Below are 22,443 nucleotides of genomic sequence, written 5' to 3' on the forward strand. Positions count from 1 at the left end.
CCCCTGCCGGTCGGGGTCGGTGTGTTCTTGCCCCTTGGTACGGAGCGGGGGGGGGGGGTAATGTCGCTGTGTCAGTAATTAACTAGCGGTGGTAATAATTGTGTTTATTGGAGCGCGGCGGCCGGCCGCGGAGGTCTCTGGAAGAGGCGATCGCACGAAGGAAGTCGTAAAAATGAGAAATACCCCGAGCTAAACATCAAAGTGACGAGCAGCCCCCCCCCCCCCGAATCCCGCGCCCCCCGGGCTCTTTATAATTAAAACCGGCAGCCTGCCAGCGGGCGCCTGCTGACCTCTAGGCCTTGTGTATTAGATGATAATTAAACCCTAATGAGAAGATAATGATGTCCTCCAAAATGTGGCCTCTCAGCGACTTTAACCCTTTCCTTGGTTCTGCATGAGGAAATATGAGCGCGCCGGCAGCGCTTAACCCTTTCAGTGCCGGGGGGGCTCTGTATCTGCCCCACATCAGTCACCCCTGTAACCACTTCTCTCCCAATCGCTGCCTCTCATCCCCCCATTCTCTTCCCTTCTCTCCCATGTATCCACTACCTCTCCTCCTTTGTGTCTGAATTTGCCTCATCCTGGACCCCCTATACCAGTTTCTACCCCGGTTTGGTGTTTCCCCATGTAGTTTACACCCTTTGTCCAAACACATGGCCTTTAACCCTCTCCATTCCCTGAGTCTGTGACCCCAGAAAGAGGAAGACCCCTCCAAGTAGAGTGAGGACCCACAGGGGCAGCAAGCATGGGGCAAAAACCGGGGACCCCCCTCCAGCAGTCGCAGAGAGGTGACACGGGGTAGGATCCAGTTTAGGGCTGATCAGAGTCTTTTATCGCCTGTATGCAGCCGCCTATAGACTCCCCGCGGGCTGGAAGCTGTCACTTGTTCCCTGCAGCTCCCCCCGTAACCGAATCCCCCCCCCCCCACGCCCGGGGCCGGAGAGAAAGCATCTGCGTGGAAGCTGTTTGTAGGCTGTAACAAGCGATAGATCATAATTATCATCAGCCCGGCTCTGACTCCGGGGCCCCGGGGAGATCGCCATGGAAATAACTGCATTTTCTGCCGCAAAACCGAAATAACGGATCTACATAATGGAGCTGGCGGCGCGGCCGTAAACCCGGATTATACCTGTCCAGGTGACGGGGCTGCGCTTCTTAACCGCTTCACTCCCAGAGTAGATACAGTGGGGCCTTCCAGTTATTAACCCTTTGGGGTTTAAATCTTCAAATTGATGACTTGATGGCAGTTTGTTTCTCGTTAGAATTATTGACGAGTTTTTGTGGACGTCGTGTTAATAGAGAATGACATGGGAGGGGGGTCAAGCTGCTGACTGGACAATCCCATGGGTTGCTATGGTGATAAGACCCCTTTTCAAACTTTGCACTAGAATCCAAGGTCTCTTCCTCGTATATAAAGTAACCTCCTACCGAGATCCCGCCTCGTAGAGGTACCCGGGGCCGATACATATCAGTTTTGGTAAATGCGGAACTTTATATCTTTTTTTTGTTGTTGCAGAAACAACGACTACAATCACCACTACGACGACCACCACGTACCGCCAAGGTGTGGCCCCTACCACCAAGGTGTCCGAGCCGGAGTCTGTGATTGGATCCTCGGCGGCGCGGGTGTCGTGGCTCGCGGTGTTGTTATTGGTGCCCGCCGGCGCCCTGCTGATGTGGTAGGTCTTCCGGGATCCCGAAAACCAACAATCCCAAAGATCAAAGAATCCAAAACCAAAGTTTTATTGGTCAAAAATATAAAAGTTTACTGATCCATTTTAAAGCTCCTGTTCCACTAACTGCTGAACTGTAAGCGAATTCACCATTACACCGTGCCCAATACCGCTGAACGCCCAAACCCTCCTTGATCCTGATTGGTTGTTGCCATAGAAGAAAAAAAAAGTTTGTTAAATGTTACTGAGTTTAATAAACCTCCAGAGGCAAGAATATAATATATAATATAATATCTGCTGAGGTTTATTTGCTGAAGAGAGGTTGGTATTAATAGTTATTGATGTATGTAGCGCCGCCATATACCGTAACGCTGTAAGCATCGTCTAAGCGGAACGGCGCCTTTAACCGATTCTCCGTTTCTGTCTCTTCCAGATCCCTTCTTTGCGTTCGGACTGAAGAGTGGGTTCCAAGATTTTTTTTCTCTATTTTGCACATGTTAAGGAGAAAAGCGTTTATTTTCAGTTTTACATTTGATTAATGTTACTTTCCCTCGGAACGGACGAACTACGGAGCGCTGCAACGGTCCCAAAAAAAACATTCAAAATAATAAAATCCAAAAGCGCGCACAGTGACGAAAAAGACAATGCTGTCATGAAAAAAAAAATGTCTGCCAAAACAAGGAAAGCTCTCCCCCTGCGCAGCGTGTCTGCGGGAGGCTGTACACGGAGACTTTGGATCCGGTTACCGTAAGAGTCGTCATTGGATCATACAGCTACACCGCCATGCCAAAGACCACCGCTACACCCCCCCACAATGCTGTGCTCCCCAAAACAGCATGGAGGCGCGTCGCCGGAAGCGAGACCCCCAACAAAGCCTTCTGAGCCGCGCTCCCCCTCCGCCTTTATTTGCCGCGCTTTACTTTCTTGGCAACGAGCAGACTTTGTCTTTTTGTTTCGTTTGTTGCTTTTGGGGGGGGGGGACATCTCAAATTTATCGGTTGCCAATATGATATCGACGTCAAAACTAGCGGATCGTTTGGCTCGGATGGCGTTTCCCGAAAGGATTGCATTTCCGAGGCGCTGAAGTGAGCATCCTGGGAAAACGAACATTTTTGTTAATAAACATTGTACAATCAACCCGATTTACTCTACAGCTTTCATACATTTCTGATCCCTTCCGTAAAATGGGTTTAAAACAAGGAAGTTCTGGAACGAAGTGCGGCAGGAACTGAATTCTGTGCCGGCTCCGCAGCGTTGGGGCGATTTACAGCAAAAATGTCACATTCTCCTGTGTTGTTTTTTTGTAACAGATTGAATACCCGCTTGCTTCGTGTACTTCGTGTACCCCCCGATGTAACGCAGCCCCGATTATAAAGCCAGAGGGGGGCGCTGATATGTACAGGTGCAGAAACGTAAAGTAACTCTTAAAAAGGTAACCTTATGCTCCAGGTATGGTAGACGATATTTACAATGCATTGTGGGATTTGTAGTCCACAGCAGCTGAATTGCCATAACTTGCCTGTCCCACGTCGGACTCGCTCCTCTTACCTCCTCTCAAGCAGTGCCCCCCCCCCCCCGCAGGTCTCTGGTGGACGACCCATGGGTTCTAGTAATGGAGTTATCATAGATAAGAGCAATGGGTCCCCCAGCAGTGGGAGAAATGGTATGATCCAAGATCGCGCTACATGCCTTGATATGAGGGCATCACATGATTCCCGCTCAGCAGCGAAACTCACGGAGGCGGCGGGGCAGATGTCCCCTGGCACCAGGGGCAGAAAATACTTTAATGTAGCATTTTCCCAGCCAGCGGGGTCTCATATTCCCTGCGGAGTCACGCATTATGATATTATCTGAGTGACAGCAGCGCATGTAACAATGTAACATAACGTTACCATCGGGTCCCTGCAGGTAACATTCCGGATGGATGGACCAATCACAGTCAAGATTGACTTCTTTTGGCAGTCCCTGCAGATTATTAGGATGTCTGTGTGTAGGTAGGTTTCAGTAATGCGTATACCGATAGTATAGATGACGATGGTCCCCGCTGTGTGACAATTTACAATACATTTTACTTGTACCTGATAAGAACAAACATTAGTGGCCCAACAAGAATTAGAGTTTAGGAAACTTCTGCCCAAAATGTGATCCTCAGATGTCATTAAGTCAGAGGAGAAAATGAAGTCACTTGCAGACTGTGTGACCCTGAGAATCTGCCCATTTACCCTAAGACTGGGGTAAAAACCCTTTAGAATCTGCCCATTTACCCTGAGACTGGGGTAAAAACCCTGAGAATCTGCCCATTTACCCCGAGACAAGGGTAAAAACCCTGAGAGTCTGCCCATTTACCCTGAGACTGACGTAAAAACCCTGACAATCTGCCCATTTACCCTGAGACCGGGGTAAAAACCCTGACAATCTCCCCATTCTCCCGAGACTGGGTTAATAACCCTGAGAATCTGCCCATTTACCCCGAGACTGGGGTAAAAGCCCTGAGAATCTGCCCCTTCACCCCCTTCAGTGATAGAAGCTCCCGCGAGGTCTGTGTATTATATATATTCGTTTTGGACACTAATGAAAAGAAACCGTTTTCCAACATTAAAGCTTCTGTGTCGGAGGAAATCACTCGCCGGGAATGGTTAATCTTTTAACATAAATAGTATTTTCCATTAGGCAGAATTTGATTAACCCCTTAATGACAAAGCCCGTACATGTACGGGCTCAAAATGCATTGTTTTCAATGGGTTTAGGGACCGCCCATTGTCCTTAAGGGGTTAAAACTCTTAATTTACTCAGAGCAAGCCATTTGCGCAGCAGTAAAAAGATCTGTCTGGCGCCCAAAAAGTTAATTGCCATTTTGGCGATATCTGGGTCTGCCTGTCGTGCCGTCAAATGCAATTTCTAAACATGACGTGTATTTATTAAATATCAGAAACGGGGACGTTTTGTTATTTGGCGAAACGCAGATTTTATTTCTCCTCATTTTGTGTACTTTTTTACTTAAATTTGGAGATTTAACAAAAAAAGGTTCTGTTTATAAATGTGTGACGCTAATTACTGAGTTTTTATGTGTAAAAAATGGCTGCTCCCAGCGAGTGGATTCGGCAGCTTTTATGCATTTTTTGTGTGCAGTTTTAAGCTGTTGACGAAGCTGCTCAGAGATACCGAGATATTTGTTGTTTTTGGTTCATTCTCCACAAAACCAGTAGATTTTTTTTGAGTGAACCTGATGACACAAGGAGATAGTTTGTAACTAACCCTTAGTGTGCCAGCGCTTTCTAAAACATTTTCTTTCTTTCCTGCACTAGCCTGGCACACAAAGTGTTAACACTGCTATAACTTTACCAATTAATGAGTTCATTTGGTGATCATTTTTTTATATTCTCACACCTTTACTAATTTCTTCTAATTTTGCGCTGCTGTCTATGCGGACGTTTGAGAGATTAACTCTTCTCAGTGTTAATATGTTGGGAGAGGCTTCTGTCCGGCTCGGTAACACATTATTCAAAAAAATAATAATTCTGTTTACATCTGTTACGTTTTTTTTCATGGACTCCAATGCATTTTACGGCATTCAGATCGGTGCAGGCGTTCTTTAGTTACTGGAGTTAGAAAATGAGACTTCTGTCGGATTTAACTCCTCCCCCCAGCTGCCCTACTGAATGCAGGAAGTGTACTGCGGTATGCTTCCTGCACACGCCCAGTACAATGCACAGATTCTGTGCCAAGCTGCCATCACAACCAACTGGAATAGCGGCAGCCAATCACATGCATTGTATCCAAACACTGAGTGCAACTGAGCATGTGCAAGAAGGTTACCGTACTAAGAAGTCTCTTTCTAATTCCGAATAACTGCAGGGCGCATGTTCCGATTTGCATGAAATAAAAGGCAGAAGGGACCCCAACATGCATTACAAAATAAAATATTATTTTGGGACCTGGCTGTTAAATTCCTCCAATGTGTAAAAAAGACTGTTGTGCCTCACTCGTAAAAACTTACATGAATGAACTTGTTTCCGGGGGAAGGCGTTTTTTGCTCAAACCCTCACTTCCTGCTGCGAATGAATCTCGTTCAGGAAGTGGGATGTGCGCGGGATAATAGCCTCCCCGCTGTTTCCAAAAGCAACATTAAAAAATCAGATGTGGGGGATACTTTATAGAACAAGGCCTTCTGTGTCAGATTCACCGACCACCACTTCTTCCTCCTCCACCACTTCCCATCTTCCGCCACCACTTCCAGCCCCACCCCCCTCCACTTCCCGTCCTGTCCTTCTCCACCACTTCCCATCTTCCGCCACCACTTCCAGCCCCATCCCCCTCCACTTCCCGTCCTGTCCTCCTCCACCACTTCCCATCCTCAGCCACCACTTCCCGCCCCGTCCTCTGCCACCAGCGCCTTCGGGGCAGCAGAGAAGTTATTTTAATTGAATCCCGAATAAAGTGCCGTCCCGCCGGTGCTCCAGGGGTAAATACAGAAGCTTAATAATAATAATCAGGGTCCGCGACCTTCTCACTCGGCTCTCCTTCCCACTTCGGTCGGCGGAACAGCCGAGGTCTCCTCTGCGCGTGACGGACGGCAACCTGGATTAAACCTGCCACTGAAATGCGCAAACTCTGCACAGATAATGGAGAACTTTGACAGCAGATTCCGTTTCTATCACATTTCTCCTCTTTCCTGATGTGACATTTTTTGAATCGCGTTCCAACTGAAGCTTGATTTTAGGGTAAATCTGATTAATATTTAATATGAAATTATGTAACAGAAACGAAATGTAGCATTACGGAAATCGTCGCCTCCATCCTTCCGAACATTCATATTTTGTAAAGCAGCACTTCTCAGACATTCAGTATTTAATACCATTCATCCAAGTATTACAAAATAATCAAAATGCTTAAAAAATGTAAAAATGATGTTAACATGCTGTATTTGAATTTTTTATAGATGTATATAAAATGAGAGGATGTTCATTAAATGTGATCATTTCATGAAACCATAGAGGTGTTTGTTTTTTATTTTAATCGCAAAATAAGACATTGAATGAAACTTAAAGGGGTGTCACTCGATCTTTTCCTCCATGCAGTAATCACCCCCAGCGCTGTATACAGTAATATAACCCCCAGTGCTGTGTACAGTAATATAACCCCCAGCGCTGTATACAGTAATATAACCCCCAGCGCTGTATACAGTAATCACCCCCAGCGCTGTATACAGTAATATAACCCCCAGTGCTGTGTACAGTAATATAACCCCCAGCGCTGTATACAGTAATATAACCCCCAGCGCTGTATACAGTAATATAACCCCCAGCGCTGTATACAGTAATATAACCCCCAGCGCTGTATATACAGTAATATAACCCCCAGCGCTGTATATACAGTAATATAACCCCCAGCACTGTATATAGTAATATAACCCCCAGCACTGTATACAGTAATATAACCCCCAGCGCTGTATACAGTAATATAACCCCCCAGCGCTGTATACAGTAATATAACCCCCAGCGCTGTATACAGTAATATAACCCCCAGCGCTGTATATACAGTAATATAACCCCCAGCACTGCATATAGTAATATAACCCCCAGCACTGTATACAGTAATATAACCCCCAGTGCTGTGTACAGTAATATAACCCCCAGCGCTGTATACAGTAATATAACCCCCAGCGCTGTATACAGTAATATAACCCCCAGTGCTGTATACAGTAATATAACCCCCCAGCGCTGTATACAGTAATATAACCCCCAGTGCTGTATACAGTAATATAACCCCCCAGCGCTGTATACAGTAATATACCCCCCCAGCGCTGTATACAGTAATATAACCCCCAGCGCTGTATACAGTAATATAACCCCCCAGCACTGTATACAGTAATATAACCCCCAGCGCTGTATACAGTAATATAACCCCCAGCGCTGTATACAGTAATATAACCCCCAGCGCTGTATACAGTAATATAACCCCCAGCACTGTATACAGTAATATAACCCCCCGTGCTGTATACAGTAATATAACCCCCCGCGCTGTATACAGTAATCACCCCCAGCGCTGTATACAGTAATATAACCCCCAGCGCTGTATACAGTAATATAACCCCCAGCGCTGTATACAGTAATATAACCCCCCAGCGCTGTATACAGTAATATAACCCCCAGCGCTGTATACAGTAATATAACCCCCAGCGCTGTGTACAGTAATATAACCCCCAGCGCTGTATACAGTAATATAACCCCCAGCGCTGTATACAGTAATCACCCCCAGCGCTGTATACAGTAATATAACCCCCAGTGCTGTGTACAGTAATATAACCCCCAGCGCTGTATACAGTAATATAACCCCCAGCGCTGTATACAGTAATATAACCCCCAGCGCTGTATACAGTAATATAACCCCCAGCGCTGTATACAGTAATATAACCCCCAGCGCTGTATACAGTAATATAACCCCCAGCGCTGTATACAGTAATATAACCCCCCAGCACTGTATACAGTAATATAACCCCCAGCGCTGTATACAGTAATATAACCCCCAGCGCTGTATACAGTAATATAACCCCCAGCACTGTATACAGTAATATAACCCCCCGCGCTGTATACAGTAATATAACCCCCAGCGCTGTATACAGTAATATAACCCCCCAGCGCTGTATACAGTAATATAACCCCCAGCGCTGTATACAGTAATATAACCCCCAGCGCTGTGTACAGTAATATAACCCCCAGCGCTGTATACAGTAATATAACCCCCAGCGCTGTATACAGTAATCACCCCCAGCGCTGTATACAGTAATATAACCCCCAGTGCTGTGTACAGTAATATAACCCCCAGCGCTGTATACAGTAATATAACCCCCAGCGCTGTATACAGTAATATAACCCCCAGCGCTGTATACAGTAATATAACCCCCAGCGCTGTATACAGTAATATAACCCCCAGCGCTGTATACAGTAATATAACCCCCCAGCACTGTATACAGTAATATAACCCCCAGCGCTGTATACAGTAATATAACCCCCAGCGCTGTATACAGTAATATAACCCCCAGCACTGTATACAGTAATATAACCCCCCGCGCTGTATACAGTAATATAACCCCCAGCGCTGTATACAGTAATATAACCCCCCAGCGCTGTATACAGTAATATAACCCCCAGCGCTGTATACAGTAATATAACCCCCAGCGCTGTATACAGTAATATAACCCCCAGCGCTGTATACAGTAATGTAACCCCCAGCGCTGTATACAGTAATATAACCCCCAGCGCTGTATACAGTAATATAACCCCCCAGCACTGTATACAGTAATATAACCCCCAGCGCTGTATACAGTAATATAACCCCCAGCGCTGTATACAGTAATATAACCCCCAGCACTGTATACAGTAATATAACCCCCCGCGCTGTATACAGTAATATAACCCCCAGCGCTGTATACAGTAATATAACCCCCCAGCGCTGTATACAGTAATATAACCCCCAGCGCTGTATACAGTAATATAACCCCCAGCACTGTATACAGTAATATAACCCCCCGTGCTGTATACAGTAATATAACCCCCCGCGCTGTATACAGTAATATAACATGACCGTAGAAGAGGTTGGTGCATTTCTGTGCCATTTACAATAATCTTGCCCCAGAAGCTTGTACTCTCTCCCAATATCCCATTTGAAGGCACTTTAGGTGGAAACCTGCAAATTTTGGGCTCAGAATAAAACATTTCCTGCAGCCGGACCACTGCAGGGTCAGCAATGATTTCCCCCCAATGCAAAACCTCAAACCCTCAACTGCATCTCGCATTTACAATAAAGTCACATTGTTCCCTTCTTCAGATGTAAAAGACTTCACTGTTGGACACTCGTATGATTCTACATATTCCTATTTTTATTTTTTTTAAAAGGTATCACTAAATTTTTGTGAAAAATAAAAGCTGTATTTTAAAAAATAAACTTCAGCTCCCGCTCGCGATTAGAGGTAACTGTGATTAATCTCTCTTTCTGCCGCTTTTACTAATAACCTTGGATCTTTACCCAAATTGGCTGATTGGAGATGACAGGACAGATGGCGAGGAATTATGTTTTGACTCTCATGACATTGACGTATTCAGACAGAATTCGCGATCACATGACGCGTTCTGCCTCCCCAGCAGCCCCAGCATCTGTATGAAGCAGGTAACAGCCCTGTCTTTGGGGCGTCTGAGGATGAATTTGTGGGTCGCATTAACACTTCAGGTTCTGTTTTCCTGCATTTATATTTTTATATTCTGCCCGGAATTGTCCTATTCTGAGAAAACCTTTTCCCGGGCGTTCCAGGCTCGTTCCTGCCGGAATGTGCTGGAATGAGAGCGTTCAGAGGGCATTATACACAGTGGACACGGTTCAGTTCTCGGACCTCTCTGTACAGGGGGGGTTATCATGACATATTTTTGGGGTGCAAGGTCAGATTTTAAGGGAATAACAGTTAAATCTGGCATTAGCGCTCATAACCCCCTTAACTCTAAATGCACCGCGCCCCGGTGAAAAGGCCTTTAGCGCAGGATAAAACTGGTTTTTTTTTTTATGTATCTGTTGGATCTTTTCTCCTGTGTTTCCCAGAACCTGTTGGCCCCATCCGGCCCCCCGTCTAGTCGCCGGTTTCTCCTGCTGTAACGACTCAAACCTTAATCAGTCGTTGGTCTCGTCTTAGATTCAGGAGCCGTATGTCTATCCCACGCATGTTTAATCCCCTCACTGTATTACCCTCTACCGCTTCTACTGGGAGGCTGTCTCCCAGTAAAAGAAAAATCAGTCTATCGGAGGCTCGTAACCTTCACGTTCTTCTCTGCAATCCTCTGTGTGATATTTTATATAAAATCCATCATTGCTGACCTTTTGCAGCATGACCGCATTTAATTACAGTCAGTCGGGGCATCTTCAGCAGCTCCCCAGATGAATTAGCAACAGACTGATCAGTAACGGTTTATCGATACATTTATCAGGACCCTTCTACAGCTCTCATACATATATATATATATATATATATATATATATATATATATATATATATACACATACTGTTACCTGCGCGGGGGGGCTGGTTAATATCACGGCCCCTGTGTACAGCTGATGACTATGATCTGTGTGACGTTCTCTTGGACTCCTTTGCAGTGACGTTAATAACCACGGATTTGCCCCATTTTTCTCTAACGGACTCTCTGCGGGTTTCGCTGCAATAAATGGGAACCAAAACGTGAAAAAGACGGCTGTGAAATAACGGCGTGTCCTTTGTCTCCAGCCACCGGCGTCAGATTAATAACTCCTGATATATGTGACTCTTTGAGTTATCCTCGGCAGCCTCCGATCTGCCTTAAGCCGAGGTTACAAGACGCTACCTGGAGGAGATGAAGATTTGATTACAGGCTGCACTTGCCCTGATCCTATTATTTTGTGCTCTTCACTCGATATGAGTTTCTGCAGATGGATGTGGAGCAGCGGAGACGGCGATAAGAATAACTCACGTCCTCCCAGACTGTCTCAGACATGTAGCAGAGCAGCAAACATGACAATATTCTTTATTTCGATGGCTTGGAGGCTGGAGCCGACAACCTCTGCCTTCCTCCTCGTAGCCTCTGTCTCCGCGGTCCGGCCTGATTTACGAACAATGACTTTTCTCGGAGTTTTATTTAAGCCAAACGTGTCCTCTCGCCATTAAAATGTGAAGATCGAATCGCAAGTTCTTCTAAGTTTTTTTCATTTGTTGAGAATTGAGGGGATTCCGTTTGGTTCATTTTGGCCTATTTTGCGATCTTAAAGATAACAACCTTTCCCCCACTCGATAATTCCGGAACTCCAAGGAAGCGCTCTGATCAGACTACGTCCGCCTCCGCCATATTATTATCTTTTATTCATTTAGCGCCCGATACATTAAAATGAATACAATTCCAGGACGGTTTCTCTGATTTGTTGATTAATGCCCAGGTTTGTGTAGTTGTCGCGCCCTGGTTGAGATGAGTGGCTTTTATGAGGGTACAGAAGCGGGGCCCGTCCTGCGGTATTCATTACGGCTGAATATGTTACCCCCGGGGTGATTGAGCCATTTTGGGAAGGATTAGAACTTCAGAAACATCAACAGACTAACCCTGGTGGAATGATCCCGCTCGCTAAATACATTGTAACATCTGGAAGTATTGAAGAAGTGACTCCTGCCACTACTGGAGACATCTCACCAGATGTACCTTCTTCACGGAGCTTCTCTATTATCCCGGAATCATCAACTAGAAGATCATTAAAACCTTCATCCAATCACTGATCAGAAACTCCACCAGATCCATTCCTGCCGTCCGCTGCCTCTCCATCCGAGCCCACAATCAAGAAATACAAAGATTCCATCCCCACAGCATTAGCGACCGCCACGTACGAAGAGCGACGGGATAAAAGTGTCATACGAGACTCTCTGAAGGCCTCCGCCAGGATTGAGAAGCTGTAGAAATGGACTGACTTCGCTCTCCCCTACTGTGTGAGACTCGAGGCATTCAGTAAGTCTGAAAAAGCGAGCGAGAGCTCCCTGGACTCACTGCATGATGGGATATAAGTGTCATCACATTCACAGCAACGTATAACATCTCATTGTTTTTTGACTGTAGTCGGCGGCACCGTCCCGAAAATCAATTCTTGATGTGAATTTTTGATTAAATTGGGGGGCAACTCAATAAATAAAAGTGAGGAGCAGGTGACTTAGCTAAAGGGGCTAAAGCCGGGGGGGTAAGTTGGATAAAGTGATCTCAACCTTCTCTGTGTTACTGAAGACAAAGAATGGCAGCCGGCCCATGCAGACAACCCCAGCGGCCAGCAGCAAAGTAACAAACGGGTTTCTTCTAAATGCCCCAAAATCACATAAAAAGTCTGCGTAAAGCCCCCACCGGGGGAGGAAAGGAGGACAAGGGAGGAAAGAGGGGCATTGGGGTTACATGGGAGAGGAAATAGGGGCATAAGGGGAGGAGAGGGGGCACAGGGATTTGTGGCAGGAAGAGGGACTGTAGCTTTTTGGCAAATTGCAGGTTACGGGGAATATTCCAGAATCTGAAGACACAAACAGGCCAGAAAACCAGGCCCGACGGGTCGTGGCAGCCCATTGGCTCGTTCCTCTGTCTCCTTGGGAGATCTAATGAGAAATTAACTCCTAAAACGAGCAGAAATTGGGCCCCACAAGCTGCCGGTATCTGAGCTCCTAAAAATCAGAGACGGAGTCTGCGGGCCGACGGCACTAATTAGCTGGAAGCTTAACACGCGTGTCTCATGCCTGACCCGGATTAGACAAGCGCTTTAAATCCACGTTGTGAATGTGCTGACGCGTTTTACTCATCACTGACCATTAATGTAACTTACGCCATTAACCGAGGACCTTAAAAGATAGCATTTCCCCCATCTCTACAATACCTGCCAACAGTCCAGGTTCCAGGAGTCTCAGCCTGTCATGTCTGCAAGCAGTGTTTGGAAGTCAAATATCCAAACCAGAAAAGGGAAGAGAAAATACAGTCATTGCTCTGGCGGAACATAAAAAAAAGACCAAAAAAGACATTTTAAATAACTTTTTAAAAATGTCAAATTACAAAAGACATCCAGCAGCGTATAAAGAACTGACCAATCAGCTGTGCTCATTATCTGCTATCCAGGACAAAAGCAACAACCAATTTATATTAAACTGACTCTTTCCTAAGGGGATTTAAAATATTGTTTATTTAGTCTATAAAATTCTAATGCAGGATTTTGAGAGAAGTTGCAGATCCGCCAAATGATTTACAGACGTCAGAGATATGAAACCTTCTCTGCGGGGACCATATGTCTCGGGCCCTTCATCTAACTCCACAGAAATGCGAATGATCCACAGAGATTTCCCGAATCAGCCAGAGATACCAACAGGAAACAGAAAGGGGTCAAAGATTCAAATTAAAAGGGGGTCCTGAAAAAAAGGGATTCATTGGGGTTATTCCTGAGAAAACAGCTGCATTGAAATTGAATGGAGAAAGAAGGGTGTGCGCGTCCTGTAATACTGCAGCTTTACCACAAGGGGGCCACAGAGCTTTCATGGGTCCGTCCAGCCATTGTCTCCATTCGGTAACAACTGAGGATCAGAAACCCAGAACTTCCCGGCAGATCGGCCCCATCCGGCCCCCGTCTAGTCTCCAGTTTCCCCTGCTGTAAAGACTCAAACCTTAATCAGTCATTGGCAATGGTAATGAAGTCCGTTCCTCCATAGATTTTCATCAGTCAGAGTGTCTGGATGGGTGATTAAGACTGAGCTATTCTATTGTTCCCCCACAGGCGGTATGATAAGGAGTCGGGGGGTTTGGTAGATCGGAGCTCAGATAACGGAGCGAGAATCATACAAACGGCTGATATGCAGCTCCCTGAAAACATTATATTATGGGGCAAACACTATAATAGGTGTAAACAGCACAAAATATATTTTAAGTGATTTTTTTTTTATCTGAAATTAGAAATTTTTAAAAATCCTTTTAATGGTCCTAAAAACTGCGAGTAAGACGGCAAGATTCCTGTTTCCGCGTTATTAACGGGCCTGGCGGATCCGATATTTCCGTTGCCGTTAAATAAAGTTTAAAAGTAAACTTGTGAAAATGTTATGACAATTAATTTGATTGGTTCGTTGAGCGCATTAAGCGAGACTCTAATTACATGAATTACTCGCACGATCTAAATAGAAGCCCTTGATTTGATTCGTTTGATTACTAATTAGTTTTTATGTATGAAATTGCCTCTGCGTTGGAGTAATTACAGAGCCCGTAATGGAGGCCAGAAATAGAGTCGACGATGGAGATAATTCCAGCCACGGACAATATTTATATTTCATATCGATGAAACACGCTAAAAACAGACAGTGTGACTGCAATGGCCTCTGTACTGTAAAGGGTTAAAGTGGTCATTTTGGCCCATTGCACACCCGTTGGCGGACGGTGAAGTTGCCCCTGCGCGGGGCATCAGTGGTGAGAACGCCTCGACCCCGGTATTCCAAAACTGCTCAGCTTAATTGGAAACGAGTCCCGTCGCCGTTTCCCCTGGATGGAGGCGACTCGGGGAGCTCGCGCTTAATCTCGGCCGCCTCGACATATCGAGGAGCAAAATGAATTTCAAATGAAATCCTTAATCCCTCTCGGGAAAGTAAAACAATCAGGAGATCTCGCTGCAGCTGGAGGAGCTTTTGTGTTTCCTGACTTTTTTTTGCCAGTTTGTCTGAACTTTGTTATCGGAGACGTCTGTCTAATCGCAGCAAACAGCGCCGCCTACAGGCCAGAGGCCAAACATACCAAATAGTGTCACGGCTATCACGGCTTTAAAGTAAAATACTCTGTGGACTCATGCAAGCCTCCCTCTAGTCCTGGCTTTCATGCGACAGTCCTGATATTCAGTTACAGTCCCAGTAGCTGCTTTATTCTTTCGCTTTTGCAGGCAGTAAGGATCATGGGCTAGTTCGGCCATGGATTCTCCGCCATGGATCTGTAAAATCAATGGAGGTCTGTGATATTGCTTGTATTGCCTTCCCTTTCCCTTCTGGTTCCTCTGAGAAGGATTGGCCTTGAGGGGCAGGACACCCACTGGTACCACCCGCGAGGGAATGGAGATCACTTACTCCCTGAACTCAATGAGGATATGATGTCTTATTTAGACAATCTGCGAAGTTCATATATAACTCAATGACCCACATTAATGCCAGCTTCAAAGTCAAACATGGCCCAGGAACACAAAGTGAGGTCCCATAAGGACTTTAAGTGGATCATGTTTGCAAACCTGCACTGTTTGGCCACTAGAGGGCACAGGAGCAGGATATTTCTGCTGAGTAAGGTGCATTTTCTGTCCCACCCCTGAGGAGTCACAGTGCCAGCACGTCAGAAGAAGAGCAATAGTAGGTGGTTATAAAACATTAGATGGGTATAAAATATATAAAAGAGTAAAAACAAGTCCAGGAGCAAGAATAACTTACTTTTAAAAAAACTATTTATTCAAGCTGGTAATAAAACCTAGTAAAAATATAAAAAAGCACAAAACGCATTTCGCCTAACAGCAGAGTTCCTCAGGGTGTGAAAAAACTTTTATATATTTTATAACCATCTACTACCACTATATCCTTGGTGGGGATCATACCAGATAAGCGCAAAGGAGTGAGCGATTCCAACATTGCTCACCGAAAAGTTCTACTTTTAATTGTACCTTTTATATGGAAAGCACCATGTCTGCCTTTTCTTCGTCATTTCGCACGTGCACCACGTTCCAAAAAGTCGTACAAAGAACCGTAAGAGTACGACGCAAGAATACCCCTAGGCGAGGATCATATCGCCCAAGCGCTTACTTTAGGGCTAATCATTTAGCCCCCATAAATTGTGAGTATTTTGGCTTTTTATTTCATCTGCTTGATAAGACGTTTTACACCATTGTGCTTTTCTTTCTTTTTTATAACTACTATCCGTGTGAAGCGCAACCACTACCCCCCTGCGGCTACAGAAGAACCAGAACCCCACATTGAAGAGATTTCCAATTGGGCATCAAAAAAGGGTCGAAATTACTTCCCGCCTCCAAAACGGCCTCCGATTTCTCTCCAGAGGGATCTAGAACCTTGACATGAAGCTGGCAGGAACTTTATTGGGGCTTCTAGATAAATCCAGAGATCCAGACTCTTCTCTCTTGTGCCGAATATCTTAATTCAGAGCTTAAAAGAGACCCCGTGCTGTGAGACCCCCGGCGGCCCCCCGTCATGTTCCGAATGTTTTGTCCCCGGTATTGGAGTCTGCGGGTATCTGTGGGTTTAGCTCCATCTCGGTGGAATCTGTTTAAAGCCACATTTCCCCAAATTAACCCCTTTTATACCGAGTCTATCTGGTGGAGTTGGTTCCGGCGACGTGTAGTTTGAAGGATGTCGGTTGGATTCTTGTCTAATCAACGCACCATGGGTACAAAAAACATGGCGTCCGGCTAATTGTTTGGTTTGTGTTATTTACAGAATTTGAAAATATTTTTTTCATATATATATTTTACTAAATACATTACAATTAAGAAGTCAATTAAGATGTTTACTGCGAGAGTGGTAGATAAGTGGAGCAGCCTCCCAGCAGAAGTGGTAGAGGGTAATACAGTGAGGGTATTAAACATGCATGGGATAGACATACGGCTCCTGAATCTAAGACGAGACCAACGCTGATTTATCTTCAGGCTGTAATACATTTTCTCACCACTGGGTGGCAGTAACCCCCGCAGTATTACCAGCAGCGACATGTGTGATGTGTGGCTGAGAGTTGTGTGTGTGGTTGGTCTGAGCTTTTCTTTGTGATTGTTTTGGTTTTTAGGAAGTGGCAGCAGCGATCGGTAATTATTTATACCGGTTATTTAAAAACATTTATCGAGCGGCTTATTGGACGTCATTTCATAATTTTTTTTAAATAATATTACATTTATTAAAATAAGCGAAAGGAGGAAACAGCCTCCGGCACAACATACTGGTTTAGCAGGGCTGGAGGTGATGTGAGTGCTAGTTTGGCTGAGAGTGGTAGGAGTGCTTGCAGACCTCCCAGCTTTTCAACCAAATCGGGACAGAGGTGTGGTTAGGGGCAAGCCTGTGACATAATAAAGCAGAGAGATGGCTATGACATCATATCCCAGTCTCAGCAGGTCACGGGCAGCCGAATGGGAGTTATGATCGAGGTCTGTGTGGGAGAAGTGTAGTCCAGGATCACAACGGATCAGGACTGTCTCATCTATAATGGGGCAGTTGGGAGTTATTCGATTATATCTTAGTTTGGTTAAGAGCGGTTGGTGTCGTTGAGTTTGGGTCAGGTTTGGCTGAGGGTCATCGGCATGAGTGTGAGTCAGTGCGGTGACGAGTGGTCAGTAGGCTGAGGGTGGGCCCTGGAATGAGTAGCAGTATACTGGAGATTGCGTCACTGTCTGAGAGTGATCAGAGTGAGTTTGTGTGGCAAAGAGCGTTCAGTATGCTTGAGTGTGAGTGTGACTCAGTTAGAATGACCCTATCAGCCGTTTTTCCTGGACACAGTCATTGTCACCTGGTGCTGACAGTATGTGGTACAGTGCTGCCCCCTGCAGGTATGCTGTGTGGCTGAGGGTAGTGAGAGTATTTCAGTTCCCGTGTGAGGCAGCTGTACGATTCATATATATGGGGTGGCAACAAACACGTAACAAATATACACAGGAGCCGAGGACTCGGCCCGCGAGCTTACAATCTAGCCTTACGACACTTTCATACAGAGTCCCTGGCAGGAAGGCTGATCTTCTGAGGCCTCGGCATGTGAGATTTTAATCTAATAGGAATGATAGGGGTAATTGAGGCAAAGGAGGGGTAAAAAGAGGCAGGGGAAGCAATCCGAAGGGGTAATTAGGGGGCTGTCTGACGTAAAACAGAATCTATAAACAGAACGAGCGCTTAATGTATCAGCATTTCCATCGTGAGTAACTGCTGAAGGTCATTTAATGTTCACAACCTGCTGTGATGTCACTAATCCCCCCCCGATCACACTAACCCCCCAGCCCCCCCCCCCCCCGACCTGCGGCTTTGTCATTGATACCCGCGATGAGGGCAGTCCGGTCATTTCCAGTCCTCCCCAATAACCTGTCCAAACCGCTTCCCCGGGGGCCGCTAATAGGGAACAGAACAAACAGGTGCTGCCGTGATCCGGTTACCACCCCAGCTGATCCACGGAACAGAAGAGCAAAGATACTTTAAAAGAACACAAAACAAACTCAATGAGACCTTCGCTCCGAATGCTCTCTATCATTCCCCAAACTGCCCTTATTGCCCCTTCCCTCTCGCCTTCTCCTGCGGCGATTCTCCTTATTTAACCCCTCGTTTGCCCTCTCGTTGTGTCCGTACATTAAGTGTGAACTGAAACTTGGCCCAGAAGGGAAATGCCTTCCGATTCCATAAAAGCCGCTCGGAGGATCTTGGCTCGTTTTCCGCAGCGAGAAATTCTGAGAGTGAAAGAAACTTATTGTAAGAAAGTGACAGATCCAAAAAAAGAGTGCGGGAGAGAGAGGGAGATAGAGAGGGAGAGAGAGAGGGAGAGAGGGAGGGAGAGAGAGTGAGAGACGGAGAGAGGGAGGGAGGGAGAGAGAGACAGAGAGAGAGTGAGTGAGAGACGGAGAGAGAGGGAGGGAGAGAGAGACAGAGAGAGAGTGAGTGAGAGACGGAGAGAGAGGGAGAGAGAGAGAGATACAGAGAGCGCGAGTGAGTGAGAGAGAGACACAGAGAGAGAGATGGAGAGAGAGAGAGACAGAGAGCGAGAGAGACATAGAGTGAGAGAGCGAGAGAGACAGCGAGAGAACATCTCAGCCTGAGGTCTCTGGCTATACAAACATCGCATTGAGTTTCCCGAGAGCCGGAGAGAAGCTTCGCCTGAATTGCTTGGGAAACAACACCAAGCTCCTTCAACATTCTGGGCTCGTTTGTGGTCCCTCCGACCTTTGACCGCTTCTAATCCCGACCAACCAGCGGACTGACCGCATCTTCCAGAGCTCCGGAGAGTCGGAATTCACACGGTCAGCAGCCCCGAGCCGCGCGGCGCGAGATCCAGAACGGGAATAAAGAGCGGCTTTATTTAACGCAAAATGTTCTTAAAAAAAAAACTCTCTTCCCCAAACGTGAGACTTTTCTGTGGGTTTGGCGGAGATTCCCGTCGGGGGGGCCGTGCAGACGGGCGAGGGGGTCTCACCCCACCCCGGGGTCTCATTTACCTTTAGATATTATATGTTTTGGGGCATAAAAGACAAATCATAAAGATCCAAACATTCCGGAAAATCCTTCTAATATCGCTCTATTCCAGCACCGACGTTAGCGCTCTACAGTCTACAACGGTCATCAGAAGAGACAGCAAACACCTTAAGGCGAAGTAATGTCTCAAAAGTCCGCTTTTGTGTCTCAGGGAAGTTACGTTTTTTTGCAACATTTTGCCCCAAATCTCATCTGCATTTGCCTGACCCACATTGATCTCACTTCTCCTAATTTAATGGGGAGGAATAACCACTTAGGAAAAGTGTAGGAAAACGGCTGCTGTCAGGTACATCGTACAAACCGGCTGTCTCCATGGGATAAGCACCAGGTATATCGTCTGCGCATGGGATGGGGTTTAGAACCCGTCGATACCCTCTGCCTTATTCGGTTGGGGGTTAAATTGGTGGCCTCTTATCGCCTACCCTCCCCCGACCTCTGTCCTTTGGCATAGAGGGGGTTAAGTTAAAAATGGTTTTAAAAAATCCCCACCTGCCCCTCCACTTATAGGCCCACCATGGACATCCATCCCCTTTTAACCGCCTGGGGCCACTGATGGACAGGATCTAGGGCTATACCCCCCCCGGGGTTATTTAATGACCCCCCCAGTGCATACAGATGGCGGTGGAGGGGGAATCCTCAGCCGCCTTTGTTCATAGGGGTCCCGAGGGGTTGCGATTCAGGCCCTCGCCATCAACTCGCAAATCCAGCGAGGGTGAGAGGCACAGTGACGGCGGAAATAAATTCATTTTATCATTATGTTTCTATAATAATTTATTTATTTTTAGGCATATGAAGGGTTCGGGGGGGGGGACGTCTCTGTGTAAAATGAACCATTAATAGGGGCATTAACAGCTCGATGGCGTAAAGCGGCCGATGGCCTTTCGGAGCCGCTCGCCGTATTAAGCTTTGGAAGTCGTTAGCGCCAAAATCTCTTTTTCTTGGCACGTTTTGGCGGGCGAGGGGCCGGGGGGGCCGTGTTATTACACCTGCCTCGCAGAAGGGGTTCTTTTATAGAGACGGCCCCGCGCCGCGCTCGGCACACATCTGACCGGGGCTGTTAGTCTTGGCCGTTCTGCTCGCCTTCTCTCCTCCTAACAAAAATATGTAACCGGGGGCCAAGTGCTCCGGGCCGGTGCCTTCTGTCACGCGGGGGCGCCGGGGGGCCGCGCTCGGGTCGTGCGGCACAAAGTCTGCCCTGTTGTGTCTTAATCCCTGTTTAAAGCGTCAGCTCCCCGGCCCTCCTTCCCCTCCAGATGTTTCGCGGCTCGTAGCTCAGGCATAAATCACGGCGTGTTTGGACGCATGGTTTAGGTGTTTGTCTTGCGCCGCGCTGCTCCCCGCAGGAAGCGAGAGAGGGGCTCCCGCCGGGAACAAGAGAGGGTCTGTGTACCAGCGGCGAAAACAGAGCCCAACGCGGAGCGGCTCGAGGGGGTCTCCGGCCAAAAACCTTCGCCCTCTCAAAGGGGCTTTTGTGAGGCTGCGGGAGATTAAGACGGAGCTGACGGCAGACGGTCACGGTCGATCCATCTGTACGACATGTTTCACCAACACCTTCAGCATGCCTCCGGCACAGATGGGGTTAAAAACTGCATTAAACCCCCCCCCCCGCAGGGCAAAAGGGATTTCTAAGGTTTTATTGAATGCTGAAACCTCTTGGATTCTTAAAGAGGAAGCTCTGTAGACTTTCATTAGTCAGAGAGTCCGACTGGGTGATTAAGACCGAGCCATTCTATTGTTCCCCACAGGCAGTATGATAAGGAGTCGCAGTGTTTAGTAGATCGGGGATCAGATAACGGAGCGAGAATCATACAAACGGCTGATATGCAGCTGCCTGAAAACTTTATATTATGGGGCAAAAAACTACAAACTGGGGTAAAAGGGAAACTGAGGAATATTTATTAAAATTTATCAGAGCTAAACTCACGCATTTATTACCGATTTCCCGTAACAGCTCATAACTCATGTTAACACCTCGCACTCACACACATACACTCACACACACACACTGACACACACACATACACTCACACACACACACACACACTCACTCACACACATACACTCACACACACACACTGACACACACACATACACTCAGACACATACCTCACACTCACACTATACAAACGACACTCTGCATTTTGGGGGTAGTTTGTATGCGTGCGCTGGGGGCCGTCGGTTACCCAGCAGGTTTACTCACCGAACCTCTAGCTTCAGGTTCACTTCAACCTCTAGATTGTAAGCTCCTCACCCCTTGTTTCTGAAAGTCGAATTATTATGTTATATACTGCTGTCAGGGCCTGTTTGCCGTTGTACAGCGCTACGGCATACGATGGCGCTATATAAAACAATAATAATTTATAATTTTATTTGCACCTGGCATACCAAGAGAGTCCATGTATATTCTCCTAGAGTTTGGAGTTACCTATTAACTGCCAGCAGATCGGCCCCATCCGGCCCCCGTCTACTCACCCGTTCCTCCTGCTGTGAAGACTCAAACCTTAATCAGCCGTTGGTCTCGTCTTAGATTCAGGAGCCGTATGTCTATCCCATGCATGTTTAATCCCCTCACTGTATTACCCTCTACCACTTTTGCTGGGAGGCTGTTCCACTTATCCACCACCCTCTCAGTAAAGTAAAACTCCCTTCCATTCCATCTCAGTCTCTGACGCTGTAGTGTTAGATTCCGCTCTTTTGTTTTCTGGTAACATTGTGTGCAGTTTGGCCCGTAATATTCTGCTGAGATCCGTTGATTCTTTTGATTATATTTATATAATTATTAATTACACAGATTTTGGGGACGAATCATTAAAAGGGAAGACTTTGAATTCCGAGATCGTTCCATGAAGAATATTTATATATATTACTTTCACCAAAATATGTTGTTCTACATAGAAGTGAGAGCAGCAGAACGAGACCCTTTAGCGGACGTCACGTAGTTACCCGGGTCGGGGGGGGTCACAACCTCAATGCGTAAAGAAAGGGATGCAGATTCCCGGGACCCCCAGT

The 22,443-nt window shown here is 46.4% G+C and overlaps 1 protein-coding gene across 1 annotated transcript in view; it reads left to right on the forward strand.

Moving 5' to 3' along the window:
* LOC149274949 (ciliary neurotrophic factor receptor subunit alpha-like) overlaps positions 1–20,925 on the forward strand; it is a 73,665-nt gene extending 52,740 nt beyond the window's left edge. The window contains exons 7-8 of the mRNA XM_089505075.1: positions 1,517–1,679; positions 20,778–20,925. Coding sequence (XP_089361201.1) covers positions 1,517–1,679; positions 20,778–20,925 — 311 coding nt within the window. The remainder of the gene's footprint in view (positions 1–1,516; positions 1,680–20,777) is intronic.
* The last annotated feature ends 1,518 nt before the right edge of the window (positions 20,926–22,443 follow it).

Source organism: Sceloporus occidentalis, unplaced genomic scaffold, assembly GCF_023333645.1.
Source record: "Sceloporus occidentalis isolate IW3139 unplaced genomic scaffold, rSceOcc1.0.p SCAF_308, whole genome shotgun sequence".
NCBI classification, from domain to species: Eukaryota; Metazoa; Chordata; class Lepidosauria; order Squamata; family Phrynosomatidae; genus Sceloporus; species Sceloporus occidentalis.